This window comes from Salvelinus fontinalis, chromosome 1, assembly GCF_029448725.1.
Source record: "Salvelinus fontinalis isolate EN_2023a chromosome 1, ASM2944872v1, whole genome shotgun sequence".
In the NCBI taxonomy this organism is placed as follows: Eukaryota; Metazoa; Chordata; class Actinopteri; order Salmoniformes; family Salmonidae; genus Salvelinus; species Salvelinus fontinalis.
In genome coordinates, this window is record NC_074665.1 from 74,134,340 (window position 1) to 74,159,273 (window position 24,934).

Below are 24,934 nucleotides of genomic sequence, written 5' to 3' on the forward strand. Positions count from 1 at the left end.
GCGGTTGAACAGTCACATTTCCGAAACAAGAGCGAATACTGCTGGATGACAGAGCCGCACACTCACAACACACACAGAAGAAAAGCACTTGCAGTGGTGCTTGCTATTTGAAATAGTACAGCCACTGACAAGGTGATACCTGACTGAAGTCCTGGCTGGAGTTCAAGACAGAAGGATAGTTTGTAAGAGGAGGGTTGACTCCTGTGCGACAATGCTGAAATCATTCAACCTCTTAAAGCAGTTAGGATCTGTGGGGAAGTAAGTACTTTCATGTGCCATTTTGGACTTTTTTTGGGGGGGGGGGGGGGGTTGTAAATGCTACAATAGCCTATTTCTGTTGATTGTAGTAGTTTAGTAGCATACTACACTAGTTATTACAGAAAATAACTAGAAAAAAAAAATAGAGCTAACAATATAAAATGGGGAATACAATCATGAGTTACTGTACTTCTATAACCAATGCTACATGTATCAAGTTTTGTGACAATCTAAACTCCAGTCTGGTTCTAAGTTTTAGTCTTATTTTCACTGTGAGCACCTGTGTGTTGAAGGGAAAACCTTTAGACAAGCTTTTGGTGAGTGAGGAGTTTATTAAGAAGAGTCAGCTGAGTTCTGCTTAGGACAGAGCATCTTTGGTGTCTGAAGAAAATCTGAGTTTGTTATTGTCATGCCATCCTTAGTATGAAAGTAAGAAGAACAATGTTAGGAATCAGACAGACAGGTGAGAAAAGTGGATAACTGTAATGTTTAGTCTGGATGAGTGAGAGATCAGTCATAACAATGAACAGTTGTTTTAGATAGTGTCATGGGCGAGATGACAAGTGCAGTGTGTTTAAATCATGTTTTACTTTGTGTGTGGCCTGTGACATAATGGGTTAAAGTGTAAAACTTGAAAGCACATCCCCGCCCACAAGATATCCCATGTATCTCAAAAGTCAACTGTGTCCCTGACTGACCTAGTAATGTGACATTTACAAAAGCCAAATCTACATGTGTATGTCGTATATTATGCTGCAGATTAGCTGAAATATGTCATTGGACACCCACGTTGGGTTGTTGATACCCACGCTATCCTGGCTGAGAGCTGAGGGTGTCTGCAGCAGGTTGCCACAGACCATGGAAGCTGTGTGTTTGCAGGCCTCTTCCATTGACGTGTTTTCAGAATATTGACAAGCCCTGCTAACTAACAGGGTGGCTGCACCAGTAGAGAGCCACTTTAGATGAGCAGCTACCTACACTCATCTGACTGACTGTAACCGTAACTATCAAGACACGCACACAGGCAGACACCTATGAACTTTTGTTTCGTTGAAGAAAATAAAAAACTGTTGGAAAATGCTTGAATGTAGAAATACTCCAGATATTCTAGAAAAAATGTAAAGTGTCCATCTGGTGTTGTAACAGGAAAGTTGAAATGTGAGTGAGTGACACAAAAGAGGGAACTTCCTCTTGATGTCATAGGTACTTTCACAAAGATGGTGGGAATATCTCCTGTTATAGATTTCAATCAAAAGACACAAATTCACATGTTTAGGTGTGTCCCGATCGTCGTGGTAATCATACTCGGACCAAGGCGCAGCGTACGTAGAGTTCCACATGTTTATGATGAAACTCACAAAAACAGCAAACGAACCGTGCAGTAAATGCAGTGCTCCCACGCATCTACACAAAAACAAGATCCCACAAAAACCAGTGGTGAAATGGCTGTCTAAATATGATCCCCAATCAGAGACAACTATAAACAGCTGCCTCTGATTGGGAACCATATCAGGCCAACATAGAAAATATTAACCTAGATAGGAACACCCCCCCTAGTCACACCCCGACCTAACCAAAAGAGAGAATAGCAAGGCTCTCTATGGTCAGGGCGTGACAAGGTGCTAATCATGTGACCTAGCTGTGACCTGGGTTGGGGTTCAAAGCTACACTGCAGCTGTTTCACTGCTATCAATCACACTGCTCTCTATGAGCCCGATTCAGACTTAGGAAATGTATGCCTTTCCTATGCACTTCTCAGTATTTGGTATTGAGATTCAAGACTGCTTCGATCACGCGGATTGGAATATGTTCCGCATTGCGTCCAACAACAACATTGAAGAATATGCTGATTCGGTGAGCGAGTTCATTAGGAAGTGCATTGACGATGTCGTACCCACAGCAACGATTAAAACATTCCCAAACCAGAAACCGTGGATTGACGGCAGCATTCGCGTGAAACTGAAAGCGCGAACCACTGCTTTTAACCAGGGCAAGGTGACCGGAAACATGACCGAATACACACAGTGTAGCTATTCTCTCCGCAAGGCTATCAAACAGGCTAAGTCCCAGTACAGAGACAAAATAGAGTCGCAGTTCAACAGCTCAGACACAAGAGGTATGTGGCAGGGTCTACAGTCTATCACGGATTACAAAAAGAAAACCAGCCCCGTCGCGGACCAGGATGTCTTGCTCCCAGACAGGCTAAATAACTTTTTTGCCCGCTTTGAGGACAATACAGTGCCACTGACACGGCCCGCTACCAAAACCTGCGGGCTCTCCTTCACTGCAGCCGAGGTGAGTAAAACATTTAAACGTGTTAACCCTCGCAAGGCTGCAGGCCCAGACGGCATTCCCAGCTGCGTCCTCAGAGCATGCGCAGACCAGCTGGCTGGTGTGTTTACGGACATATTCAATCAATCCTTATCCCAGTCTGCTGTTCCCACATGCTTCAAGAGGGCCACCATTGTTCCTGTTCCCAAGAAAGCTAAGGTAACTGAGCTAAACGACTACCGCCCCGTAGCACTCACTTCCGTCATCATGAAGTGCTTTGAGAGACTAGTCAAGGACCATATCACCTCCACCCTACCGGACACCCTAGACCCACTCCAATTTGCTTACCGACCCAATAGGTCCACAGACGACGCAATCGCAACCACACTGCACACTGCCCTAACCCATCTGGACAAGAGGAATACCTATGTGAGAATGCTGTTCATCGACTACAGCTCAGCATTTAACACCATAGTACCCTCCAAACTCGTCATCAGGCTCGAGACCCTGGGTCTCGACCCCGCCCTGTGCAACTGGGTCCTGGACTTCCTGACGGGCCGCCCCCAGGTGGTGAGGGTAGGTAACAACATCTCCACCCCGCTGATCCTCAACACTGGGGCCCCACAAGGGTGCGTTCTGAGCCCTCTCCTGTACTCCCTGTTCACCCACGACTGCGTGGCCATGCACGCCTCCAACTCAATCATCAAGTTTGCGGATGACACTACAGTGGTAGTCTTGATTACCAACAACGACGAGACGGCCTACAGGGAGGAGGTGAGGGCCCTCGGAGTGTGGTGTCAGGAAAATAACCTCACACTCAACGTCAACAAAACAAAGGAGATGATTGTGGACTTCAGGAAACAGCAGAGGGAGCACCCCCCTATCCACATCGACGGGTCAGTAGTGGAGAAGGTGGAAAGTTTTAAGTTCCTCGGTGTACACATCACGGACAAACTGAATTGGTCCACCCACACAGACAGCGTTGTGAAGAAGGCGCAGCAGCGCCTCTTCAACCTCAGGAGGCTGAAGAAATTCGGCTTGTCACCAAAAGCACTCACAAACGTCTACAGATGCACAATCGAGAGCATCCTGTCGGGCTGTATCACCGCCTGGTACGGCAACTGCTCCGCCCACAACCGTAAGGCTCTCCAGAGGGTAGTGAGGTCTGCAGAACGCATCACCGGGGGCAAACTACCTGCCCTCCAGGACACCTACACCACCCGATGTCACAGGAAGGCCATAAAGATCATCAAGGACAACAACCACCCAAGCCACTGCCTGTTCACCCCGCTATCATCCAGAAGGCGAGGTCAGTACAGGTGCATCAAAGCAGGGACCGAGAGACTGAAAAACAGCTTCTATCTCAAGGCCATCAGACTGTTAAACAGCCACCACTAACATTTAGCGGCCGCTGCCAACATACTGACTCAACTCCAGCCACTTTAAAAATGGGAATTGATGGAAATTATGTAAAAATGTAACACTAGCCACTTTAAACAATGCCACTTAATATAATGTTTACATTATATAATGTTTACACCCTACATTACTCATCTCATATGTAAATGTATATACTGTACTCTATATCATCTACTGCATCTTGCCATCTTTATGTAATACATGTACCACTAGCCACTTTAAACTATGCCACTTTATGTTTACATACCCTACAGTACCCATCTCATATGTATATACCGTACTCTATACCATCTACTGCATCTTGCCTATGCCGTTCTGTACCATCACTCATTCATATATCTTTATGTACATATTCTTTATCCCTTTACACTTGCGTGTATAAGGTAGTAGTTGTGGAATTGTTAGGTTAGATTACTTGTTGTTATTACTGCATTGTCGGAACTAGAAGCACAAGCATTTCGCTACACTCGCATTAACATCTGCTAACCATGTGTATGTGACTAATAAAATTTGATTTGATTTGATTTGATTTGAAATGCACCTTCTGCAGGCGCATAACGGGCTTTGCAGGCGTGGTTCCCCTGCGTGGGCTGAATTCATTTAATAAAATAGATAAAAACACTCCCACTTGCTGGCCAACAGATTTTCTCATGGAGTTTTCATTCAATAGAGTTTTCCGTACATTTATCTTCAGCCATCCCTTTAAATAAGGTGTACCTTTACTTATAATTTTGTCGATAGACTCACTAGAATACATGGCGAGAACGGGTTCAGAATATAGGGATCAATGCAGGAAGCCAATTAAATATATTCTTCCCTGTTTCAGCACCAACTGATTAAAATAATTCTGATCTTGTAGATTATTTCTGCACATTTTAGGGTTAGGAAAGTATGTATGACTCACAAGAAACAGGGTTGGAGAGCCTTTACGCACTAAATAAATTGATGGATGAAAAATACAGTGGTTGAACAATAGTCCTACAAATCTACCCTAATCCTCACTAATCATGGCAACGGTCCAGTATGACAACGGTCCAGTCATTGTGAACCATGCGCCAGGCTCCGGGTTTAAACTGCTACGTGTAGTCTGAGTTCCATAATTATTCAAATAGGCTACAGGTCCCAAATTATTGCACAAAGTTAGCCTAATATTATCCTGTCACGAACTTCAAAATGAGCAGACCAAGGCGCAGCGTGCATTGAGTTCCACATCTTTTTAATACAAAGTGAAACTAGAAACAAAAACAACAAAACTGACAAAGAACGTGACGTCGTAGTGCCCAAACACGCTAACACAAACAATATCCCACAAAGCAGGTGGGAGATAGGGCTTTCTAAATATGATCTCCAATTAGAGGCAACGATTACCAGCTGCCTCTAATTGGGAACCATACAAAACCACCAACATAGAAATACACATTCTAGAACACCCCCCTAGTCACACCCTGACCTAAACCACTATAGAAAATCCAAGTGCTCGCTATGGTCAGGGCGTGACAATCCACTAATGCTAGCGACCCCAGGAACAATTTACAAGGCCGTGACGGAAGACAGAAAAGTAAACGGAATGGAATGGAATTATGCAAAATGTGGGATACAAATTGAAGAAAACTAACACTAAAGTGACAGTTATAAATGTATGTGGGTATTACTGACGTAGATCCCGATAGCGGCTAATATTTAACATGATACAAATTCTAAACTAAAACTGAGAAAAGCCTGACATACAGTACCAGTTAAAAGTTTGGACACACCCACTCATTCAAGGGTTTTTCTTTATTTTTACTATTTTCTTAATTGTAGAATAATAGTGAAGACATCAAAACTATGAAGTAACACATATGGAATCATGTAGTAACCAAAAGAGTGTTAAACAAATAAATATGTTTTATACTGTATTTGAGATTCTTCAACGTAGCTACCCTTTGCCCTGATGACAGCTTTGCACACACTTGAAAGTTTCTTCAAGTGCAGTTGCAAAAATCATCAAGCTCTATGATGTTTTTGGCGCTCATGAGGACCTCCACAGGAAAGGAAGACCCAGAGTTACCTCTGCTGCAGAGGATAAGTTCATTAGAGTTACCAGCCTCAGAAATTGCAGCCCAAATAAATGTGACAGACACATCTCAACATCAACTGTTCAGAGGAGACTGCGTCAATCAGGCCTACATGGTCAAATCACTGCAAATAAACCACTACTAAAGGACACCAATAATAACATGAGTAATGGACATTAGACCGGTGGAAATCTGTCCTTTGGTCTGATTAGTCCAAATTTTAGATTTTTGGTTCCAATAGCCGTGTCTTTGTGAGACGCAGAGTAGGTGAACGGATGATCTCTGCATGTGTGGTTCCCGCAGTGAAGCGGGGAGGAGGTGTGATGACATGGTGGGAGCTTTGCTAGTGACACTGTCAGTGATTTATTTAGAATTCAAGGCACACTTAACCAGCATGGCTACCACAGCATTCTGCAGCTATACACCATCCCATCTGGTTTACGCTTAGTGGGACTATCATTTTGTTTTTCAACAGGACAATGACCCAAAACACACCTCCAGGCTGTGTAAGGGCTATATGACCAAGAAGGAGAATGATGGAGTGCTGCATCAGATGACCTGACCTCATAAGCCAGCAGCATACCACCCTGCATACCACTGCTGGCTTGCTTCTGAAGCTAAGCAGGGTTGGTCCTGGTCAGTCCCTGGATGGGAGACCAGATGCTGCTGGAAGTGGTGTTGGAGGGCCAGTAGGAGGCACTCTTTCCTCTGGTCTAAAAAAAAAAATATCCCAATGCCCCAGGGCAGTGATTGGGGACACTGCCCCGTGTAGGGTGCTGTCTTTCGGATGGGACGTTAAACGGGTGTCCTGACTCTCTGAGGTCATTAAAGATCCCATGGCACTTATCGTAAGAGTAGGGGTGTTAACCCCGGTGTCCTGGCTAAATTCCCAATCTGGCCCTCAAACCATCATGGTCACCTAATAATCCCCAGTTTACAATTGGCTCATTCATCCCCCTCCTCTCCCCTGTAACTATTCCCCAGGTCGTTGCTGCAAATGAGAACGTGTTCTCAGTCAACTTACCTGGTAAAATAAAAAAATAAAAAAATAAAAAAATAAGGTGAACGCACCAATTTGTAAGTCGCTCTGGATAAGAGCGTCTGCTAAATGACTTAAATGTAAATGTAAATGTACAATCACCCAACCTCAACCCAATTGAGATGGTTTGGGATGAGTTGGAACGCAGAGTGACGGAAAAGCAGCCAACAAGTACTTAGCATATGTGGGAACTCCTTTAGGACTGTTGGAAAAGCATTCCAAAGCTGTCATCAAGGCTACTTTGAAGAATCTAAAATGTAAAATATATATTTTGGTTACTACATGATTCCATATGTGTTATTTCATAGATTTGATGTCTTCACTATTATTCTACAATGTAGAAAATAGTAAAAATAAAGAAAAACCCTTGAATGAGTAGGCGTGTCCAAACTTTTGACTGTACTGTATAATTGAAGCATTGTAAAGCGCACAAATCAACTTTCTCTCTCTCTCTCTCTCTGTCTCTCTCTCTGTCTCTCTCTCTCTCTGTCTCTCTCTCTCTCTCTGTCTCTCTCTCTCTCTCTGTCTCTCTTTCTCTCTCTGTCTCTCTTTCTCTCTCTCTCTCTTTCTCTCTCTCTCTCTCTCTCTCTCTCTCTCTCTCTTCGGAGTGCATGCTGGGAGTGAGTCGTCAAGCAGGAGTGATTGTGAGAGCGACTGGATTTCTTTTCACTCTATTGGGTTTTGGTATGTAAATATATATATATTGATTAGTTTAGTTGGTTTAAGGGTATTTTTTCTAAATATTACTAAGAAAGTATAGGGGTGGTGGGATAGTTTGAGGTTGTTTTTTTTTGTCGCGAGGGCACAACCAGCGGGTGGGGCTGGTTGAAATGGCCACTCGTGGAAGTTTGGAGTATGAAAAACTTAGTCTGAGGCATGGAGTGAAGATTCCAGCCGCGGCCGGGTGTTCAGTAGAAGAATGTAGTCTGGCTGTGGGTGCTATCATTGGGTATGATAGCATCAAATCAGCCTCAAGGATGAAAAGCGCTGTAGTGATCTTCTTAGATTCTATTGAAAAGGTGAATAAAATAGTTGAGACGGGTGTGGTGTTGCGGGAGACACAGACGCAGGTATTTCCGCCTATGAATCCGGCGAAAAAAGTGATACTTTCTAACGTGCCACCTTTTGTTAGAGATGAAGTGTTGGAGCGAGAGTTATCTCGTCATGGTCAAATCGTATCTACAATAAAGAAGGTTCTTTTTGGATGCAAATCTCCGTTGCTGAAACATGTCGTGTCTCATAGGAGGCAAGTGCATATGATCTTAAAAAAGGACGTAGATGAACTGAATTTAGCGTTCAGTTTTAAGATTGATGGATTTGATTATGTATTTTACGCTTCGACTAAATTAATGAAATGTTTTGGTTGTGGAAGAGAGGGGCATTTGGTGCGCAGTTGTCCCGAGAATGAGCGCGCTGAGACCGGTAGTAGTTATAGTGCTGGTGCAAATAACGCACCACCGCGAAGGGATGATAAAGCTAAGGGTGCAGGGGAAGGGAGAAGGTGGGCAGATGTGGTTGGAAAAGTAGGAGAAGAAGACATTGTAGATAAGGTGGAAATTGTGGTAGATCAGAAAAAAGAGGGAGGGGAAACAGGTGGTGAGATTGCGACTGCCGTCGCTGAGGTGGTGCTGGAAAATGAAATTGGAGGGCAAGAGGAGGTTGAAATAACGGAAAAAGAAGCAGATGTTTTCAAAATACCAGGAGTAAAAGGAAGAATGTAAGGGGGGGTGAAGGGTCTAGTTCTAAGAGAAAGGTAGAGAGTGATAAATCAGTTGAAGATGAACAAGTGGTAGAGATGGTGGAGTTTTCTTCTGGGGAGGATAGCGAGAGTGAGTCATCTGACGCGTCACAACAATATAGCGAGACAAATGGGGTGGAAGGGAGATATGGAATTGAGAAGATACGTCAATTTCTGAAGGTGACAAAAGGGAAGAAATATATGCATGATTACAATGTAATTGATTTTTTCCCTGAAAGTGAATTGTTTATTGAATCAGCAAAGTTTCTGATGTCAAAAATTACAGGAGGAGGATTGAAAAGCCCTGAAATTGCTAGACTCAAGAAAGTGGTCACGAGAGTGATAAGTGATGTAAATTCGAAAGAAAATGAAAGAGTTTAGTTGCAGTTTTAACTCTGTAAAGAGATGGGGTGGCTGTATCATCCTCTGTATATTTTTTTCATCCATGAGCAGTTTTAAGATTTCTTCTTTAAACGTAAATGGGGGAAGAGATGGTAAAAAAAGAGCCATGGTGTATGAGTTAATTAGGGGAAAGGGAAGTGACATAATTTTTCTACAAGAAACGCATAGTAATTTGGAAAATGAAGTTATGTGGCAACAGGAGTGGGGGGGGGGACAGTGGTGTGTAGTCATAAAAACTCAAAAAGTGGGGGTGTGGCTATTTTGTTCTCAAAAGGGTTTTTGCCTTTGTCTTATGAGGTTGAGGAGATAGTTGAGGGGAGGTTATTAAAAGTCAGAGCAAGGTATGAAAACATCAATATGTGTCTGATAAATGTATATGCCCCAGTGGTGACAGTTGAGAGGGTATGTTTTTTAGAGACATTATCAAATACCATTGAGAAATGTAATAAAGAGGATTATTTATTTATATCTGGGGATTTCAACTGCACAGTCAGCGATTTAGATAGAAATCACCAAGAACCTCATATAGCCTCAAGGACCTTTTTAAAACGCCTCATTGTAACACATGAACTGTGTGATATTTGGCGGAGTCAACATGGAGGCACAAGGCAGTACACCTGGGCGCATGTGAGAGAGAACACCATCTCTATGGCCAGGTTAGATAGGTTTTATTGTTTTGAGCATCAATCTCAGGTTTGTAAATCAAGTGTGATAACCCCAGTGGGATTTTCGGATCATTGTTTAAAAACAGAGGTGGTGTTCATTAATGATGTAAAACCCAAAAGTGCATACTGGCATTTTAATATAACTTTATTGAGTGATGCTCACTTCAGGAAATGTTTCAGTTTTTTGTGGGAGAGGTGGAGGTCTCAAAAGGCTAGTTTTGTATCACTTCAACAGTGGTGGGATATAGGGAAAATCCAGATTCAACAATTCTGTAATCAATACACGAGGAATGTCACCAAGGATATCACCAGATCAATGAAAGCCTTAGAGTTTGAAATAGTGGAACTCATGACGTTGGTTGAGACCACAGGAGATCGAGGCCATACTCAGGCCCTCAAGAGGAGAAAAGCTGCATTGGCAGACCTGCTGGGTATCAGAGCACAGGGGGCATTGGTGAGAAGTAAGTTTCAGGGAATATCTGAAATGGATGCCTCGTCCAAGTTTTTCTTTGGTTTAGAGAAAAAGAATGGACAAAGAAAAATTATTCATTGTCTCAAATCAGCTGTTGGACAAGAGCTCACTAGCCCGAGTGAAATTAGAAAGAGGGCAGTAGAGTTCTATGCTGAGCTCTATAAGTGTGAGTACAAAGAGGATAAAACAGTGACACAACAGTTCTTTGATGGGCTCCCAAAGGTGGCTGCAGAAGCGCAGGTTGAGCTGGAGCAACCATTGTCTTTGCAGGAGTTATACACTGCATTAAAAGGCATGGAAAATGGAAGGGCACCAGGCATTGATGGGCTTCCCGTTGACTTTTTTAAGTCTTTTTGGGCTATGTTGGGAGAGGATTGGCTAGAAGTAGTTAATGATAGTTTAACCGGAGAGTTACTACCAATAAGCTGCAGAAGGGCTGTCCTCACCCAATTGCCCAAAAAGGGTGACCCTAGGGAGGTGAAGAACTGGAGGCCGGTGGCTTTATTGTGCACTGATTATAAGATATTGTCAAAGGCTTTGTCCAACAGGCTGAGGGAGGTGATGGGGCAAATCATACATACGGACCAGTCCTACTGTGTTCCTGGCAGGCAGATAGGGGATAACATTTCTCTGATTCGTGATTTTTTGGACGTCTCTAAGGCTATTGGGTTGGATGCTGGTCTAATTTCAATTGATCAGGAAAAGGCATTTGACCGAGTTGAACATAAATATTTATGGCACACGCTTGAGGCGTTTGGGTTCAGCTCGGGTTTTATTGCCATGATAAAGGTGATATATGGTGACATTGAAAGTGTATTGAAAGTTAACGGTGGTTTGAGTGCTCCTTTTAAAGTGTGTAGAGGTATTAGGCAGGGATGTTCTTTGTTAGGGATGTTGTATGCCATTGCTATAGAGCCACTACTAAATAGCATTAGAAGTCGCATTGAAGGGGTGTACCTTTCAGAGGATATTCCTCCTATTCGTCTATCAGCCTATGCTGATGATGTAGTTGTGTTAGTGAAAAATCAAGCGGAGGTGGATAGTTTGAGTATAATGGTTGATCGTTTTAGGGGAATATCCTCTGCAAAGGTAAATTGGGAAAAGAGTTGTGCTTTACAGATTGGAAAATGGGCTGGAGGGATCATGGCTTTGCCAGGGGGGCTAGAATGGTGTAAGGGAGGTTTTAAGTATCTTGGAGTGTACCTAGGAGATGAGGGGACTATGGAAAAAAATTGGAGTGGGGTGGTTGAAATGGTGGAAGGGAGGATGAGGAGATGGCGTTGGTTATTATCTCGTATGTCATATAGGGGGCGCACTATTATAGTTAATAATGTGCTTGCCTCTGCACTGTGGCATCGGTTGTCAGTTTTAGAACCACCATCTGGCCTTCTGGCTAAGATACAGGCAATTATTGTGGATTTCTTTTGGGATAAATATCATTGGGTTCCACAAAGTGTTTTATATTTATCAAAAGAGGAGGGGGGACAAGGTCTTGTATATCTTGCTAGTAGAGCTGCTGCTTTCCGGTTTCAGTTTATTCAAAGGCTGCTTTATGGACCGGAAAAGGTGGTGTGGAGAGGGGTGGCAGGTCTTGTATTAAAGAGGGTTGGAGGATTAGGATTAAAGAAGGCTTTTTTTCTGGTTGATAGTAGACAGATTTCTAGGGAGGGAGTACCTCCGTTTTACAGAGGTCTTCTCAGAGTGTGGAGCATAATGAAGGTGTCCAGACGAACTTCAGCGGAGTCAGTGCATTGGTTGTTGGAGGAACCTCTGGTGTATGGGGCAAGACTGGATTGTACAACTGCAGCTGTTCCACATTTCTCCAAGATTTTGGTGAAGGGCAAAATCATCACCTTAAAACAGTTAATGGCCATGGCTGGGCCCGCCTTAATGGATGGAAGACGGTTGGCTGAACATTTGGGGGTGAGGTCGGAAAGCATTGTCGAACAAATGCTGGGAAGCTGCAGGAAGGCTCTGTCAGAGGAAGAGTGGGGAATGCTTAATAGCCACGAGAAGAAGGTACAAGATGAAGACGTCGCATTTCCAAGACTAGGGATTACACCAAATATCCCAGAGTCAGAGAGAAAGGGTTTATTGTTGGATTTGAGAGGGTTGGAGGAGGTGGGTTTGGATGAGGTGAATGGGAAGGACTTGTATAGGGGGTGTGTCAAGGTGTTAAATAAAGATAAATTGAAAAATAGAAAAGACACTCCATGGAGGGTAAAATTGGGAATTGATGACAAGGTAAAGCCAGCATGGAGAGCACTGTACAAACCACCGTTACAAAAGGGTACTGGTGATATGCAATGGAGGGTTTTACATGGCATTATTGCAGTTAATGCTTTTGTATCTGTCATTAACTCAGATGTTAGAGATGGATGTCCTTTTTGTAATATAAGAGAAACCATTTTTCACTGTTTTATGGAGTGTGAGAGGATAAAACCTCTATTGGAAATACTGGAATCTTTGTTTAGAGCTGTAGGTGAGATTTTCAATAACAATGTTTTTATTTTGGGGTTTCAATATAGTAAGCAACAGAAAAGAAAATGTCAACTGTTAAATTTTATTTTGGGACAAGCTAAGATGTCAATTTTTTTGAGTAGGAAACATAAGATAGACACGGGATATGAGAAGGATATAAGATGTGTTTTTAAAGGATTAGTGAAAGCAAGAATAAAAGTGGATTTTGAGTTCTTCTCAGCTGTAAAAGATCTCCCATTATTTGAGGAGAAGTGGGCATATGAAGGAGCGCTTTGTTTTGTAGAGGAGGGGGAATTATTTTTTGTTGAGGAAATAAGTTGAATGTATATGTTCTTTTGTATTTTTATTTTATTTATTTTGAGTAGGAATTACATTTATTGTTTCATTTCTGAAAAGGCAGTGTGTCATTATTTATGTTAACAATTGAGTAGAAAATAAAGGTTTTATAAAAACTCAAACTCTCTCTCTGTCTCTCTCTCTCTCTCTCTCTCTGTCTCTCTCTCTCTCTGCGGAATTCTGCATTTGTTTGCTCTAGGGCAGTGGTTCCCAAACTTTTTATAGTTCCGTACCCCTTCAAACGTTCAATCTCCAACTGCGTACCCCCTCTAGCACCAGAGTCAGCGCACTCTCAAATGTTGTTTTTTGCCATCATTGTAAGCCTGCCTCACACACACTATACAATACATTTATTAAACATAAGAATGCGTGTGAGTTTTTGTCACAACCCAGATCGTGGGAAGTGACAAAGAGCTCTTATAGGACCAGGGCACAAATAATAATTTTGCTCTTTATTTAGTCATCTTACATATGACCTTATTTGTTCATAAACAATTGTGAATAACTCACCCCAGGTTAATGAGAAGGGTGTGCTTAAAAGGATGCACATAACTCTGCAATGTTGGGTTGTATTGGAGAGTCTCAGTCTTAAATCATTTTCCACACAGTCTGTGCCTGTATTTAGTTTTCCTGCTAGTGAGGGCCGAGAATCCACTCTCACAGGGGTATGTGGTTGCAAAGGGCATCAGTGTCTTAACAGCACAATTTGCCAAGGCAAGAAACTCTAGCAGTGGCTTCTGAGTAAATTCCATTTTCACAGAACCTCTTGTTGCAATTTCGATGAGGATCTCTTGTTCAGATATCGGTAAGTGGACTGGAGGCAGGGCATGAAAGGGATAACGAATCCAGTTGTTTGTGTCATCCGTTTCAGGAAAGTACCTGCATAATTGCGCACCCAACACACTCAGGTGCTTCGCTATATCACATTTGACATTGTCCGTAAGCTTGAGTTCATTTGCACACAAACAATTCATAAAATGATGGAAAGACCTGTGTGTTGTCCTTGGTAATGCAGACAGAGAAGAGCTCCAACGTCTTAATCATAGCCTCAATTTTGTCCCGCACGTTGAATATAGTTGCGGAGAGTCACGGTAATCCTAGATTCAGATCATTCAGGTGAGAAAAAACATCACCCAGATAGGCCAGTCGTGTGAGAAACTCGCCATCATGCAAGCGGTCAGACAAGTTAAGAAAACTTTAATTTAATTTGAATTTAAAAAAAAGATCAATACTTTTCCCCTTGATAAAAGCTCTACATGGTCGCTGTCCATATCATTGCATAATGCAGAAAATACACAAGAGTTCAGGGGCCTTGCTTCAACAAAATTACCCATTTTCACTGTAATGTCCAAAACATCTTTCAAGCTGTCATTCATTCCCTTGGCAGCAAGAGCCTCTCGTAGTTGCTGCAGTGTACCCAAGTGGCATCGGGAGCAACTGCTCCACTATGAGCAACTGCTCCACTCCACTATGTCTCCCTGTTATGGCTTTTGCACCATCAGTACAGATGCCAACACATCTTGACCACCAAAGTCCATTTGATGTCACAAATGTGTCCAGTACTTAAAAAAATATCCTCCCATGTTCTCCTGGTTTCCAGTGGTTTGCAGAAGAGGATGTCTTCCTTAATTGACCACCCAGAAACGTAACGGACATATACCAGGAGCTGTGCCAGGCCCGCCACGCATGTTGACTCATCCAGCTGTAACGCTTAGAATTCACTGGCTTGTACGCAACGCAGTAATTGTTTCAAAACAGCTCCTGCCATGTCACTGATGCGTCGAGAAACAGTGTTGTTTGATGAAGGCATTGTCAGTATAGTTTTATTTGTCATTTTCCTCAGCATTGTCCCAGCCATATCTGCAGCAGCAGGAGGAATTAATTAAGTCCTCCACAATAGTATGAGGCTTGCCTGTCCTAGACACTCGGTAGCTCACCATATAAGAAAGTTCTAGCCCCTGCTTATTAATGGTATCTGTTGCTTTTATACATGTCTTACTACTCGAAAGTTGTCTTTATTCTCGCTCAAAAAACTCCTGTGGCTTATTTTTCAAATTGTCATGTTTCATTTCTAAATGTCTGCGCAAGAGGGAAGGTTTCCTGTGACAGAGAAACGGTTAATGTGATTGGATGTTAATTATTTGACGAGGCTACCTGTATTTGACAATGTGTTGTTATTTTGCTGAACAGTAGATGATTTAATTTAATTTTTGGCAGTGAAACGAGGCTACTCAGGTGAAAAGAAAAACTCACCCAAATGTATAGCCCCGTTGGAAAATATAAATGTACTGTTTAAAAACGTGAATAATAAAAAAAAAAATATATATAAATATAAAATATGTGAATCACATTTTTATTTGGCGTACCCCCGACAGCATTGGTACGTGTACCCCAGTTTGGGAACCCCTGCTCTAGGGCAATGGGGTCTAGATGGAATTTGTATTTGTGGTCCTGGCGACTGGACCTTTTTTGGAACACCATTATTTTTGTCTTACTGAGATTTACTGTCAGGGCCCAGGTCTGGCTGAATCTGTGCAGAAGATCTAGGTACTGCTGTAGACCTTCCTTGGTTGGTGACAGAAGCACCAGATCATCAGCAAACAGTAGACATTTGACTTCAGATTCTAGTAGGGTGAGGCCGGGTGCTGCAGAATGTTCTAGTGCCCTCGCCAATTCGTTGATATATATGTTGAAGAGGGTGGGGCTTAAGCTGCATCCCTGTCTCACCCCCCGGCCCTGTGGTAAGAAATGTGTGTTTTTTGCCAATTTTAACCGCACACTTGTTGTTGTACATGGATTTTATAATGTCTTGGGTTTTTTCCCCAACACCACTTTCCATAAATTTGTATAGCAGACTCTCATGCCAAATTGAGTCAAAGGCTTTTTTTAAATCAACAAAGCTTGAAAAGGCTTTGCCTTTGTTTTGTTTTTTTGTTTGTCAATTAGGGTGTGTAGGTTGAATACGTGGTCTGTCGTACAGTAATTTGGTTAATAGACAATTTAACATTTGCTCAGTACATTGTTTTCACTGAGGAAATGTACGAGTCTGTTGTTAATGATAATGCAGAGTATTTTCCCAAGGTTTCTGTTAACGCATATCCCACTGTAGTTATTGGGGTAAAATTTGTCTCCTTTTTTGTGGATTGGGGTGATCAGTCCTTGGTTCCAAATATTGGGGAAGATGCCAGAGCTAAGGATGATGTTAAAGAGTTTAAGTATAGCCAATTGGAATTTGTTGTCTGTATATTTTATCCTTTCATTGAGTATACCATCAACACCACAGGCCTTTTTGGGTTGGAGGGTTTATATTTTGTCTTGATGTTCATTCAATGTAATTGGAGAATCCAGTGGGTTCTGGTAGTCTTTAATAGCTGATTCTAATATTTGTATCTCTCTCTCTCTCTCTCTCTCTCTCGGCCTCGGTCTTTCTATCTCAATTCAATTCAAGGGCTTCATTGGCATGGGAAACATATGTTAACATTGCCAAAGCAAGTGAAGTAGATAATAAACAAAGTTAAATAAACAATACAAATTAATCTCTCTCTCTCTGCCTGTCTCTCTCACTCACTCTCTGTCTCTCCATCTTCACCTGTAAATAACCTAAAACAGTGGGTTAGGGCAGTGGTTCTAAACCATGGGTACTAGGACCCCTGGGGGTACTTGACCTATCCACAGGTGGGTACTTGAGAAGACTCATGAGATCAAAGGCCTACTAGTAAAATGCACATGAGGGGGTACTACAGGGGCACTCCAAGCATAATTCAGTTGCTGGTACAGTAGGGTGAGGGGGAGGGCCCTGGCGTGAGCAGTAGCCCTTATCAGCCAACTTCCCCTCCACCCCCCCCCCCCCCCCCCCCCCTATCTGGCCTGCTTCCTATCTAAACCACAGCAGACCACAGCAGTAGCCTCCAATCTCTAACTTTAGGATGTTGATCTCATCTGACTGACAGTGGAAGAGCTACATGTGTACTAATCTCCCATAGAGCTGCACTTTGCTGGACCCCAAGAAGAGTGGCTGCTGAACTAATGGGGATCCATAATAAATGCACATACTGCAACACACTGCAAAACAAAAACGGCCTGAAAGCCTTTTCAATTCTTATCAACAGATCACAGGATGCCACTAACCTTCTCACAGAGGATCTGGTTATGGTGAGTTAAGGCTGGTTATGAAGGGGGATAGAGCATCTGGTTATGGTACGTTAAGGCTGATTATAAAGGGTGATAGAGGATCTTGTTATGGTGAGTTAAATCTGATTATAAAGGGGGATAGAGCATCTGGTTATGGTGTGTTAAGGCTGATTATAAAGGGGCATAGAGGATCAGGTTATGGTGTGTTAAGGCTGATTATAAAGGGTGATAGAGGATCTTGTTATGGTACGTTAAGGCTGATTATAAAGGGGCATAGAGGATCAGGTTATGGTGTGTTAAGGCTGATTATAAAGGGGCATAGAGGATCAGGTTATGGTGTGTTAAGGCTGATTATAAAGGGGCATAGAGGATCAGGTTATGGTGTGTTAAGGCTGATTATAAAGGGGGATAGAGGATCTTGTTATGGTACGTTAAGGCTGATTATAAAGGGGGATAGAGGATCTTGTTATGGTACGTTAAGGCTGATTATAAAGGGGAATAGAGGATCTTGTTATGGTACGTTAAGGCTGATAATAAAGAGGATAGAGGATCTGGTTATGGTGAGTTAAGGCTGATTATAAAGGAGGATATAAGATATTGCTATGGTGAGTTAAGGCTGATTATAAAGGGGGATAGAGCATCTGGTTATGGTGAGTTAAGGCTGATTATAAAGGAGGATATAAGATATTGCTATGGTGAGTTAAATCTGATTATAAAGGGGGATAGAGCATCTGGTTATTGTACGTTAAGGCTGATTATAAAGGGGGATAGAGGATCTCGTTATGGTACGTTAAGGCTGATTATAAAGGGGCATAGAGGATCAGGTTATGGGGTGTTAAGGCTGATTATAAAGGGGCATAGAGGATCAGGTTATGGTGCGTTAAGGCTGATTATAAAGGGGCATAGAGGATCCTGTTATGGTGCGTTAAGGCTGATTATAAAGGAGGATATAAGATATTGGTATGGTGAGTTAAGGCTGATTATAAAGGGGGATAGAGGATCCTGTTATGGTGCGTTAAGGCTGATTATAAAGGGGGATAGAGGATCTTGTTATGGTGAGTTAAGGCTGATTATAAAGGAGGATATAAGATATTGCTATGGTGAGTTAAGGCTGATTATAAATGAGGATATAAGATATTGCTATGGTGAGTTAAGGCTGATTATAAATGAGGATATAAGATATTGCTATGGTGAGTTAAGGCTGATTATAAATGAGGATATAAGATATTGTTATGGTGAGTTAAGGCTGATTATAAATGAGGATATAAGATATTGTTATGGTGAGTTAAGGCTGATTATAAATGAGGATATAAGATATTGTTATGGTGAGTTAAGGCTGATTATAAATGAGGATATAAGATATTGTTATGGTGAGTTAAGGCTGATTATAAAGGGGATAGAGGATCTGGTTCTGGTGAGTTAAGGCTGATTATAAAGGAGGATAGAGGATCTGGTTATGGTGAGTTAAGGCTGATTATAAAGGAGGATAGAGGAGGATAGAGGATTTGGTTATGGTGAGTTAAGGCAGATTATAAAGGAGGATAGAGGAGGATAGAGGATTTGGTTATGGTGAGTTAAGGCTGATTATAAAGGAGGATAGAGGAGGATAGAGGATTTGGTTATGGTGCGTTAAGGCAGATTATAAAGGGGGATAGCAGTCGCTCAGTTCACTACGTGAAGGGTGAATACATTTGGGACCTAGCTCACACTGTGAACATAAGACACACTCTATATCTGTCATTTTCATTGGTCTAAGGTGGAGCAGCGGGTGGAGCCAGCCAAGAAGGCAGCGCAGGTTATTCACAAGAAGCTGCTTGGCTGTCTGCAGAGTCAACTCGGGCTGGACACAGAGAGACGAATGGTAACGTCTCCTCTTTTTCACCTTTCATCCCTTCCCCTTGACTTGACTTGCATCTGTTATGATTATCAATACAAAACTATGTCTCTCTCCAGAAAAAACTCCCTCTCATGCTGCTCTCTGTTAGCATGGCTGAGAGCTTTAAAGACTTTGATGCAGACTCTTCTATCAGGTACATTATGTAGCCATCCATTTATTCATCATCCAAATTATCAGTCAAACATTAATCAATGAATCAATCAGTCTATTTCCTCTCTGATAGGAAAGTGTTGGAGATGTGTTGCTTCATGGAGAACCATCTGGCCAAAATGCTGGCTGAATTTGAGCTGAAGCTGGAGAAGGAAGTTTTGGAGCCTCTCAATAAGCTCAGTGAGGTAAGGGCTGCAGGAGCAAGAGGCTTTCCGACTCTTTGGACGAAAATGAAAATTTGTGATTATGTAGTATCACATCAAATCAAATCAAATGTTATTTGTCACATGCGCCGAATACAACAGGTGTAGACCTTACCGTGAAATGCTTACTTACAAGCCCTTAAACAACAATGTTGTTTTTAAGAAAAATAAGAGTTAAGAAAAATACTTACTAAATAAGGTAAAAAAATAAAAGAGCAACAATAAAATAACAATAACGAGGCTATATACAGGGGGTACTGGTACCGAGTCAATGTGCGGGGGTACCGGTACCGAGTTGAGGTAATTTGTACATGTAGGTAGGGGTAAAGTGACTATGTACAGTATAGATAATAAACAGCGAGTAGCAGCAGTACAAAAAAATGCAATAGTCTGGGTAGCCATTTGATTAGTTGTTCAGCATATGAATACTAACTCTGTTTCCATCTGTAGGAAGACCTTCCAGAGATTCTCAAAAACAAGAAGCAGTTTGCAAAACTCACAATGGACTGGCACAATGCACTCAACAAGTGGGTCACACATTCTGTGTGATTGTATTTACCCCTTTAAGATGTTTTATTGTCACATACACCGGATAGGTGACAGACCCTATATGTTCCAGACCAGTGGAGGTAGTGGTTAACACAGTTCCATTTATTCCATTCCAGCCATTACATTGAGCCAATCCTCCTATAGCTCCTCCCACCAGCCTCCTCTGTTCCAGACATCCAGTGCATAGTTCCTTTATACATCTATAATAACTACCTTTAATCAGGATCTCCATTGTGTCCTCTCGTTTGCTTTCTGGCTTCTGATCATTAATGACTTTGCCCCTTCAGGTCCCAGGCCAGTACGGGCCCTCAGGCAAAGCAGGACGGGCTGAAAGAAGAGGTGGAGGAGGCCTGGAGGAAACTGGAGAGCATCAAGGTGTTGGATGGTCACTCCTATTACGTGTTACTGTTTAAGACACTTTGTTGTTTCATGCGGTAGTTTTAGCCTCTTACATACATACTGTTGGTCTGGCTATTCATTCTCTACAGGACCAATACTCTGCAGATCTCTATCACTTTGCCACTAAAGAACAGGCCTATGCCAACTACTTCATTCGTGTGAGTGTGGCCCGCTAATCGTCCTCTCTTTCAAGTTGTGTTTTACTTTTGTTAATTATCATGTGCTATTAGGAATTAGATTTGATAAGTGCCTGGTTTGTGCCCTCTCAGCTGCTGGAACTACAAGCAGAACATCATAAGAATTCCCATGACTTCCTGGAACAATACATCACTGAGCTAAAAGAAAGCCACAATCAAACAGGTGAATAGTGTGTATGTATGTATGTATGTACAGTACCAGTCAAAAGTTTGGAGACACCTACTCATTCCAGGGTTTTTCCACCAAATAAATGCTTCACAGAGTTCTGACACATCTCAAAATCAACTGTTCAGAAGAGACTGTGTGAATCAGGCCTTCATGGTGGAATGTCTGCAAAGAAACCACTACTAAGGACACCAATAATAAGAGACTTGCTTGGGCCAAGAAACACGAGCAATGGACATTAGACTGGTGGAAATCTGTCCTTTGGTCTGATGAGTCCAAATGTGATATTTTTGGTTCCAACCGCTGTGTCTTTGTGAGACGCAGAGTAGGTGAAAGGATGATCTCTGCATGTGTGGTTCCCACCATCCATGAAGCATGGAGGGGGAGGTGTGATGACGTGGGGGTGCTTTGCTGGTGACACTGTCTGTGATTTATTTAGAATTCAAGGCACACTTAACCAGCATGGCGACCACGGCATTCTACAGTGATACGCCATCCCATCTGGTTTCGTTTAGTGGGACTATCATTTGTTTTTCAACAGGACAATGACCCAAAACACACCTCCAGGCTGTTTAAGGGCTATTTGACCAAGAAGGAGAGTGATGGAGTGCTGCATCAGATGACCTGGCCTCCACAATCACCTGACCTCAACCCAATTGAGATAGTTTGGGATGAGTTGGACCGCAGAGTGAAGGAAAAGCCACCACAAGTGTTCAGCATATGTGGGAACTCCTTCAAGGCTGTTGGAAAAGCATTCTTCATGAAGCTGGTTGAGAGAATGCCAAGAGTGTGCAAAGCTGTCATCAAGGCAAAGGGTTTGAAGAATCTTTGTTTAACACTTTTTTGTTTACTACAGGATTCCATATGTGTTATTTCATAGTTTTGATGTCTTTACTATTATTCTACAATGTAGAAAATAGTCAAATAAAGAAAAACCCTTGAATGAGTAGGTTTGTATACGTGTGAATGTGTGTGTATGTGTACAGTATGTGTGTGTTTGCAGTTACAATACGCAGGCTTACTTACTGTACAAAGGTAACTCACCCTATCCAATGTGTTGCGCCCACCTACCTACAGTAGTATTTGTCCAGTGTGTCACCAGTATGTGTTACCACAGACTCCCAGAAGAACAACTCTAGGGGGAAGGTATACGGGGAGCCCCTGCTGACTCACCTGTATGACAGCGGTAGGGAGATCGCTGTTCCCATCCAGGAGTGTGTTCACATGCTGCTGCACACCGGCATGAGGGAGGAGGTGAGGACTGGGATTATTCATATACTACATGGTATTCATGTGAATGGGATTTCATTAATTAACTAGCCAGTCTACGATAATGCCCTCCTGGATAAAATTGGTCTCTATCTCTCTCCCTCCATCTCTCTCCCAGGGTCTGTTTCGTCTGGCGGCAGCAGCCTCGGTAGTGAAGAGACTGAAGAGCAGTCTGGATGGAGGAGTCATGAACCACAGCGAGTTCACTGACCCTCATGCAGTCGCAGGTCAGAGAGAATGTCCCTGTTGACAGTACTCCTTATTCAAGGTTTTCAAGTTTCAAATGTGTTTACTTGACAGTACAACAACATGTAGGCATTAAACAGCATCTTCTATTTTTTCCATGTAGGGGCTTTGAAAAGCTACCTGAGAGAGCTGCCTGAACCCCTCATGACCTTTGAACTCTACAATGATTGGTTTCAAGCAGCAGGGTAAGGTCCTTGATTGGTCTACATCTTAGAAGCATACAGTTTATAGTGTCTTTCTCTAATTTCTCCTCATCAAACGTCTCTCTGCCTGTCCCCGTCATTATTTAGGGAGAAAGAATTGACAGACAAACTTGAGCAGTTTAAAATTGTGCTGAAGAAGTTACCATCAGAAAACTACAACAACCTCCGGTACATAGCTCTCTCAGATCTTGACCAGTGGAGGCTGCTGAGGGGAGGATTGCTCATAATAATGGCTGGAACGGAGCATATGGAATTGCAACAAACCATGTGTTTGATGTATCTGATACCATTCTACTCAATTCGACTCCAGCGATTACCATGAGCCCGTCCTCCCCAATTAAGGTGTTGCCAACCTCCTGTGATCTTGAAAGATTCCTGTGTGAAGTTATAAACACTCAAGAATGATGCAGGGTGTGTGATGATTGTGAATCTCTTCCTATCTGCCTCTCTCTCTCTCTCTCTGTCTCTCTGTCTCTCTCTCTCTCTCTGTCTCTCTGTCTCTCTCTCTCTGTCTCTCTCTGTCTCTGTCTCTGTCTCTCTCTGTCTCTCTCTCTCTGTCTCTCTCTGTCTCTGTCTCGCTCTCTCTGTCTCTCTCTCTCTGTCTCTCTGTCTCTCTGTCTCTCTCTCTCTCTGTCTCTGTCTCTCTCTGTCTCTGTCTCTCTCTCTCTCTGTCTCTGTCTCTCTCTGTCTCTGTCTCGCTCTCTCTGTTTCTCTCTCTCTGTCTCTCTCTGTCTTTCTCTCTCTCTGTTTCTCTCTCTCTGTCTCTCTCTCTCTCTCTCTCTCTCCGTCTCGCTCTCTCTGTTTCTCTCTCTCTGTCTCTCTCTGTCTCCGTCTCGCTCTCTCTGTTTCCCTCTCTCTCTCCCCCCTCCCCTCTATTAGGTATCTGGTACAGTTCCTGTCATGTCTGTCAGAGCAGCAGGCGGTTAACAGGATGAGTCCCAGTAACATTGCCATAGTACTGGGTCCCAATCTGTTGTGGCCTCACATGGAGGGGTGGGTACTACTGACATGGTGACAGAGAAAGGAAACTGAACCACACTGTCTATCTGTCTGTCATAATAGCCCTATGTCTAAGTGTTGTTCCTGATGTCACTTTCTATTGTTACTAATCTGATTAGGTCTGTGTTATTTAGTACTTGACTTTAACCTCTTTCTTTCTCCCTCCCTCTCTCTTTGTCTTCCTTCAATTTTCCTCTCCTCCGTCCAATTCTGTACCGTCATCTATTTTTCTCTATTTTCCTCTCTCTCTCAGGGAGGCAGCGTTGTTGGACATGGCGTCTGCCTCCTCTGTCCAGGTCGTGGCGGTGGTTGAGCCTCTCATAAAATACTCCAGCAGCCTGTTTCCAGAAGGTACAGTACCACCTTCAATGTTCTGTTTACTTGTGTTCTGGGGAGGAGTACTGGGAGTCCTTTAAGTGATGAATTGGTTTGCATGACATTTGTGGAAGTTCTCCACTATGATAACAGAGCGAGCTGCCTGATTGCCTTATGACCACTCATGTTTATCTTACTGTGTTGAGCGAAGCTAGGTAGGTCTATGGATCTTTTATGCAACATGACATATGTTGTGTTCTTTTCCAGAGGTGGACTTTGAGATTCCTGAACTTCCTGGGGTCTCAGATTTGACCTTGTTAGAACCTGAACCCTCAGAGTCTGGGAAAGAGAACCTTGCCAGAACTACCTCCTCCCCTTCCTTATGTTCTTCCTCTACCCCTTCTCATCCTTCTCTCTGTAAAACAATCAGGTACCACACACACAGATGGAACAGGAATGAAACATTGTCAATAGTCATTAATAAAGGCATTTGAACAGAGTTTACTTGTTCACTTTTTAATTATAACAGTGTGTTATCTAACACTGACCGTCTCATCCTCAGCTCAGCGTCACAGAACAGTGGAGGTCTATTCATCTTCAAGTCAGGCTCCATTGTTGAGAGAACCACCACCTGGGGGAACTCTGCCTCAGACCCACCTAGCTCAACCCCACTTACCCGTACCTCAGTCCAGACACAGAGCACATTCCCCATCTCAAGCCCAACACTGGTTCACAACACATCCCCACTACCCAGCCCCAACCTGGCTCCTGGCCCAACCCTGGTTCCTTCCCCACTACCGGTGTCTGTATGTAGTCCGACCCAGAAGCAGAGACCTGAATCAGGATCACTAGAACCCATCTTAGAGGCCCCACCGGACTCCCCCAAAGCTATACTGAAGATCACCTTACCATACAAACGTAGGTGTCCCTCCACGGCCATTCCATGACATGCTAATGGTGCATAGTAAAACACAGAACTCATGTGGTAGCTAGCTAACGCTATTTATTGACAGCGCTAAAGTCATCCATAGAGCTCATGTGGTAGTAAGCTAATGCTATCTATTGACAGTGC

The 24,934-nt window shown here is 42.9% G+C and overlaps 1 protein-coding gene across 1 annotated transcript in view; it reads left to right on the forward strand.

The window, feature by feature from the left end:
• sh3bp1 (SH3-domain binding protein 1) overlaps positions 1 to 24,934 on the forward strand; it is a 26,460-nt gene continuing 1,526 nt past the window's right edge. Inside the window, exons 1-17 of the mRNA XM_055932910.1 lie at positions 1 to 258; positions 17,248 to 17,290; positions 19,026 to 19,130; positions 19,223 to 19,299; positions 19,390 to 19,501; positions 19,970 to 20,046; positions 20,356 to 20,443; positions 20,557 to 20,625; positions 20,737 to 20,827; positions 21,948 to 22,084; positions 22,218 to 22,326; positions 22,449 to 22,530; positions 22,636 to 22,716; positions 23,428 to 23,541; positions 23,801 to 23,898; positions 24,130 to 24,292; positions 24,425 to 24,780. Of these exons, the coding sequence (XP_055788885.1) occupies positions 212 to 258; positions 17,248 to 17,290; positions 19,026 to 19,130; positions 19,223 to 19,299; positions 19,390 to 19,501; positions 19,970 to 20,046; positions 20,356 to 20,443; positions 20,557 to 20,625; positions 20,737 to 20,827; positions 21,948 to 22,084; positions 22,218 to 22,326; positions 22,449 to 22,530; positions 22,636 to 22,716; positions 23,428 to 23,541; positions 23,801 to 23,898; positions 24,130 to 24,292; positions 24,425 to 24,780 (1,849 nt within the window). The 5' untranslated portion in view covers positions 1 to 211. The remainder of the gene's footprint in view (positions 259 to 17,247; positions 17,291 to 19,025; positions 19,131 to 19,222; positions 19,300 to 19,389; positions 19,502 to 19,969; positions 20,047 to 20,355; positions 20,444 to 20,556; positions 20,626 to 20,736; positions 20,828 to 21,947; positions 22,085 to 22,217; positions 22,327 to 22,448; positions 22,531 to 22,635; positions 22,717 to 23,427; positions 23,542 to 23,800; positions 23,899 to 24,129; positions 24,293 to 24,424; positions 24,781 to 24,934) is intronic.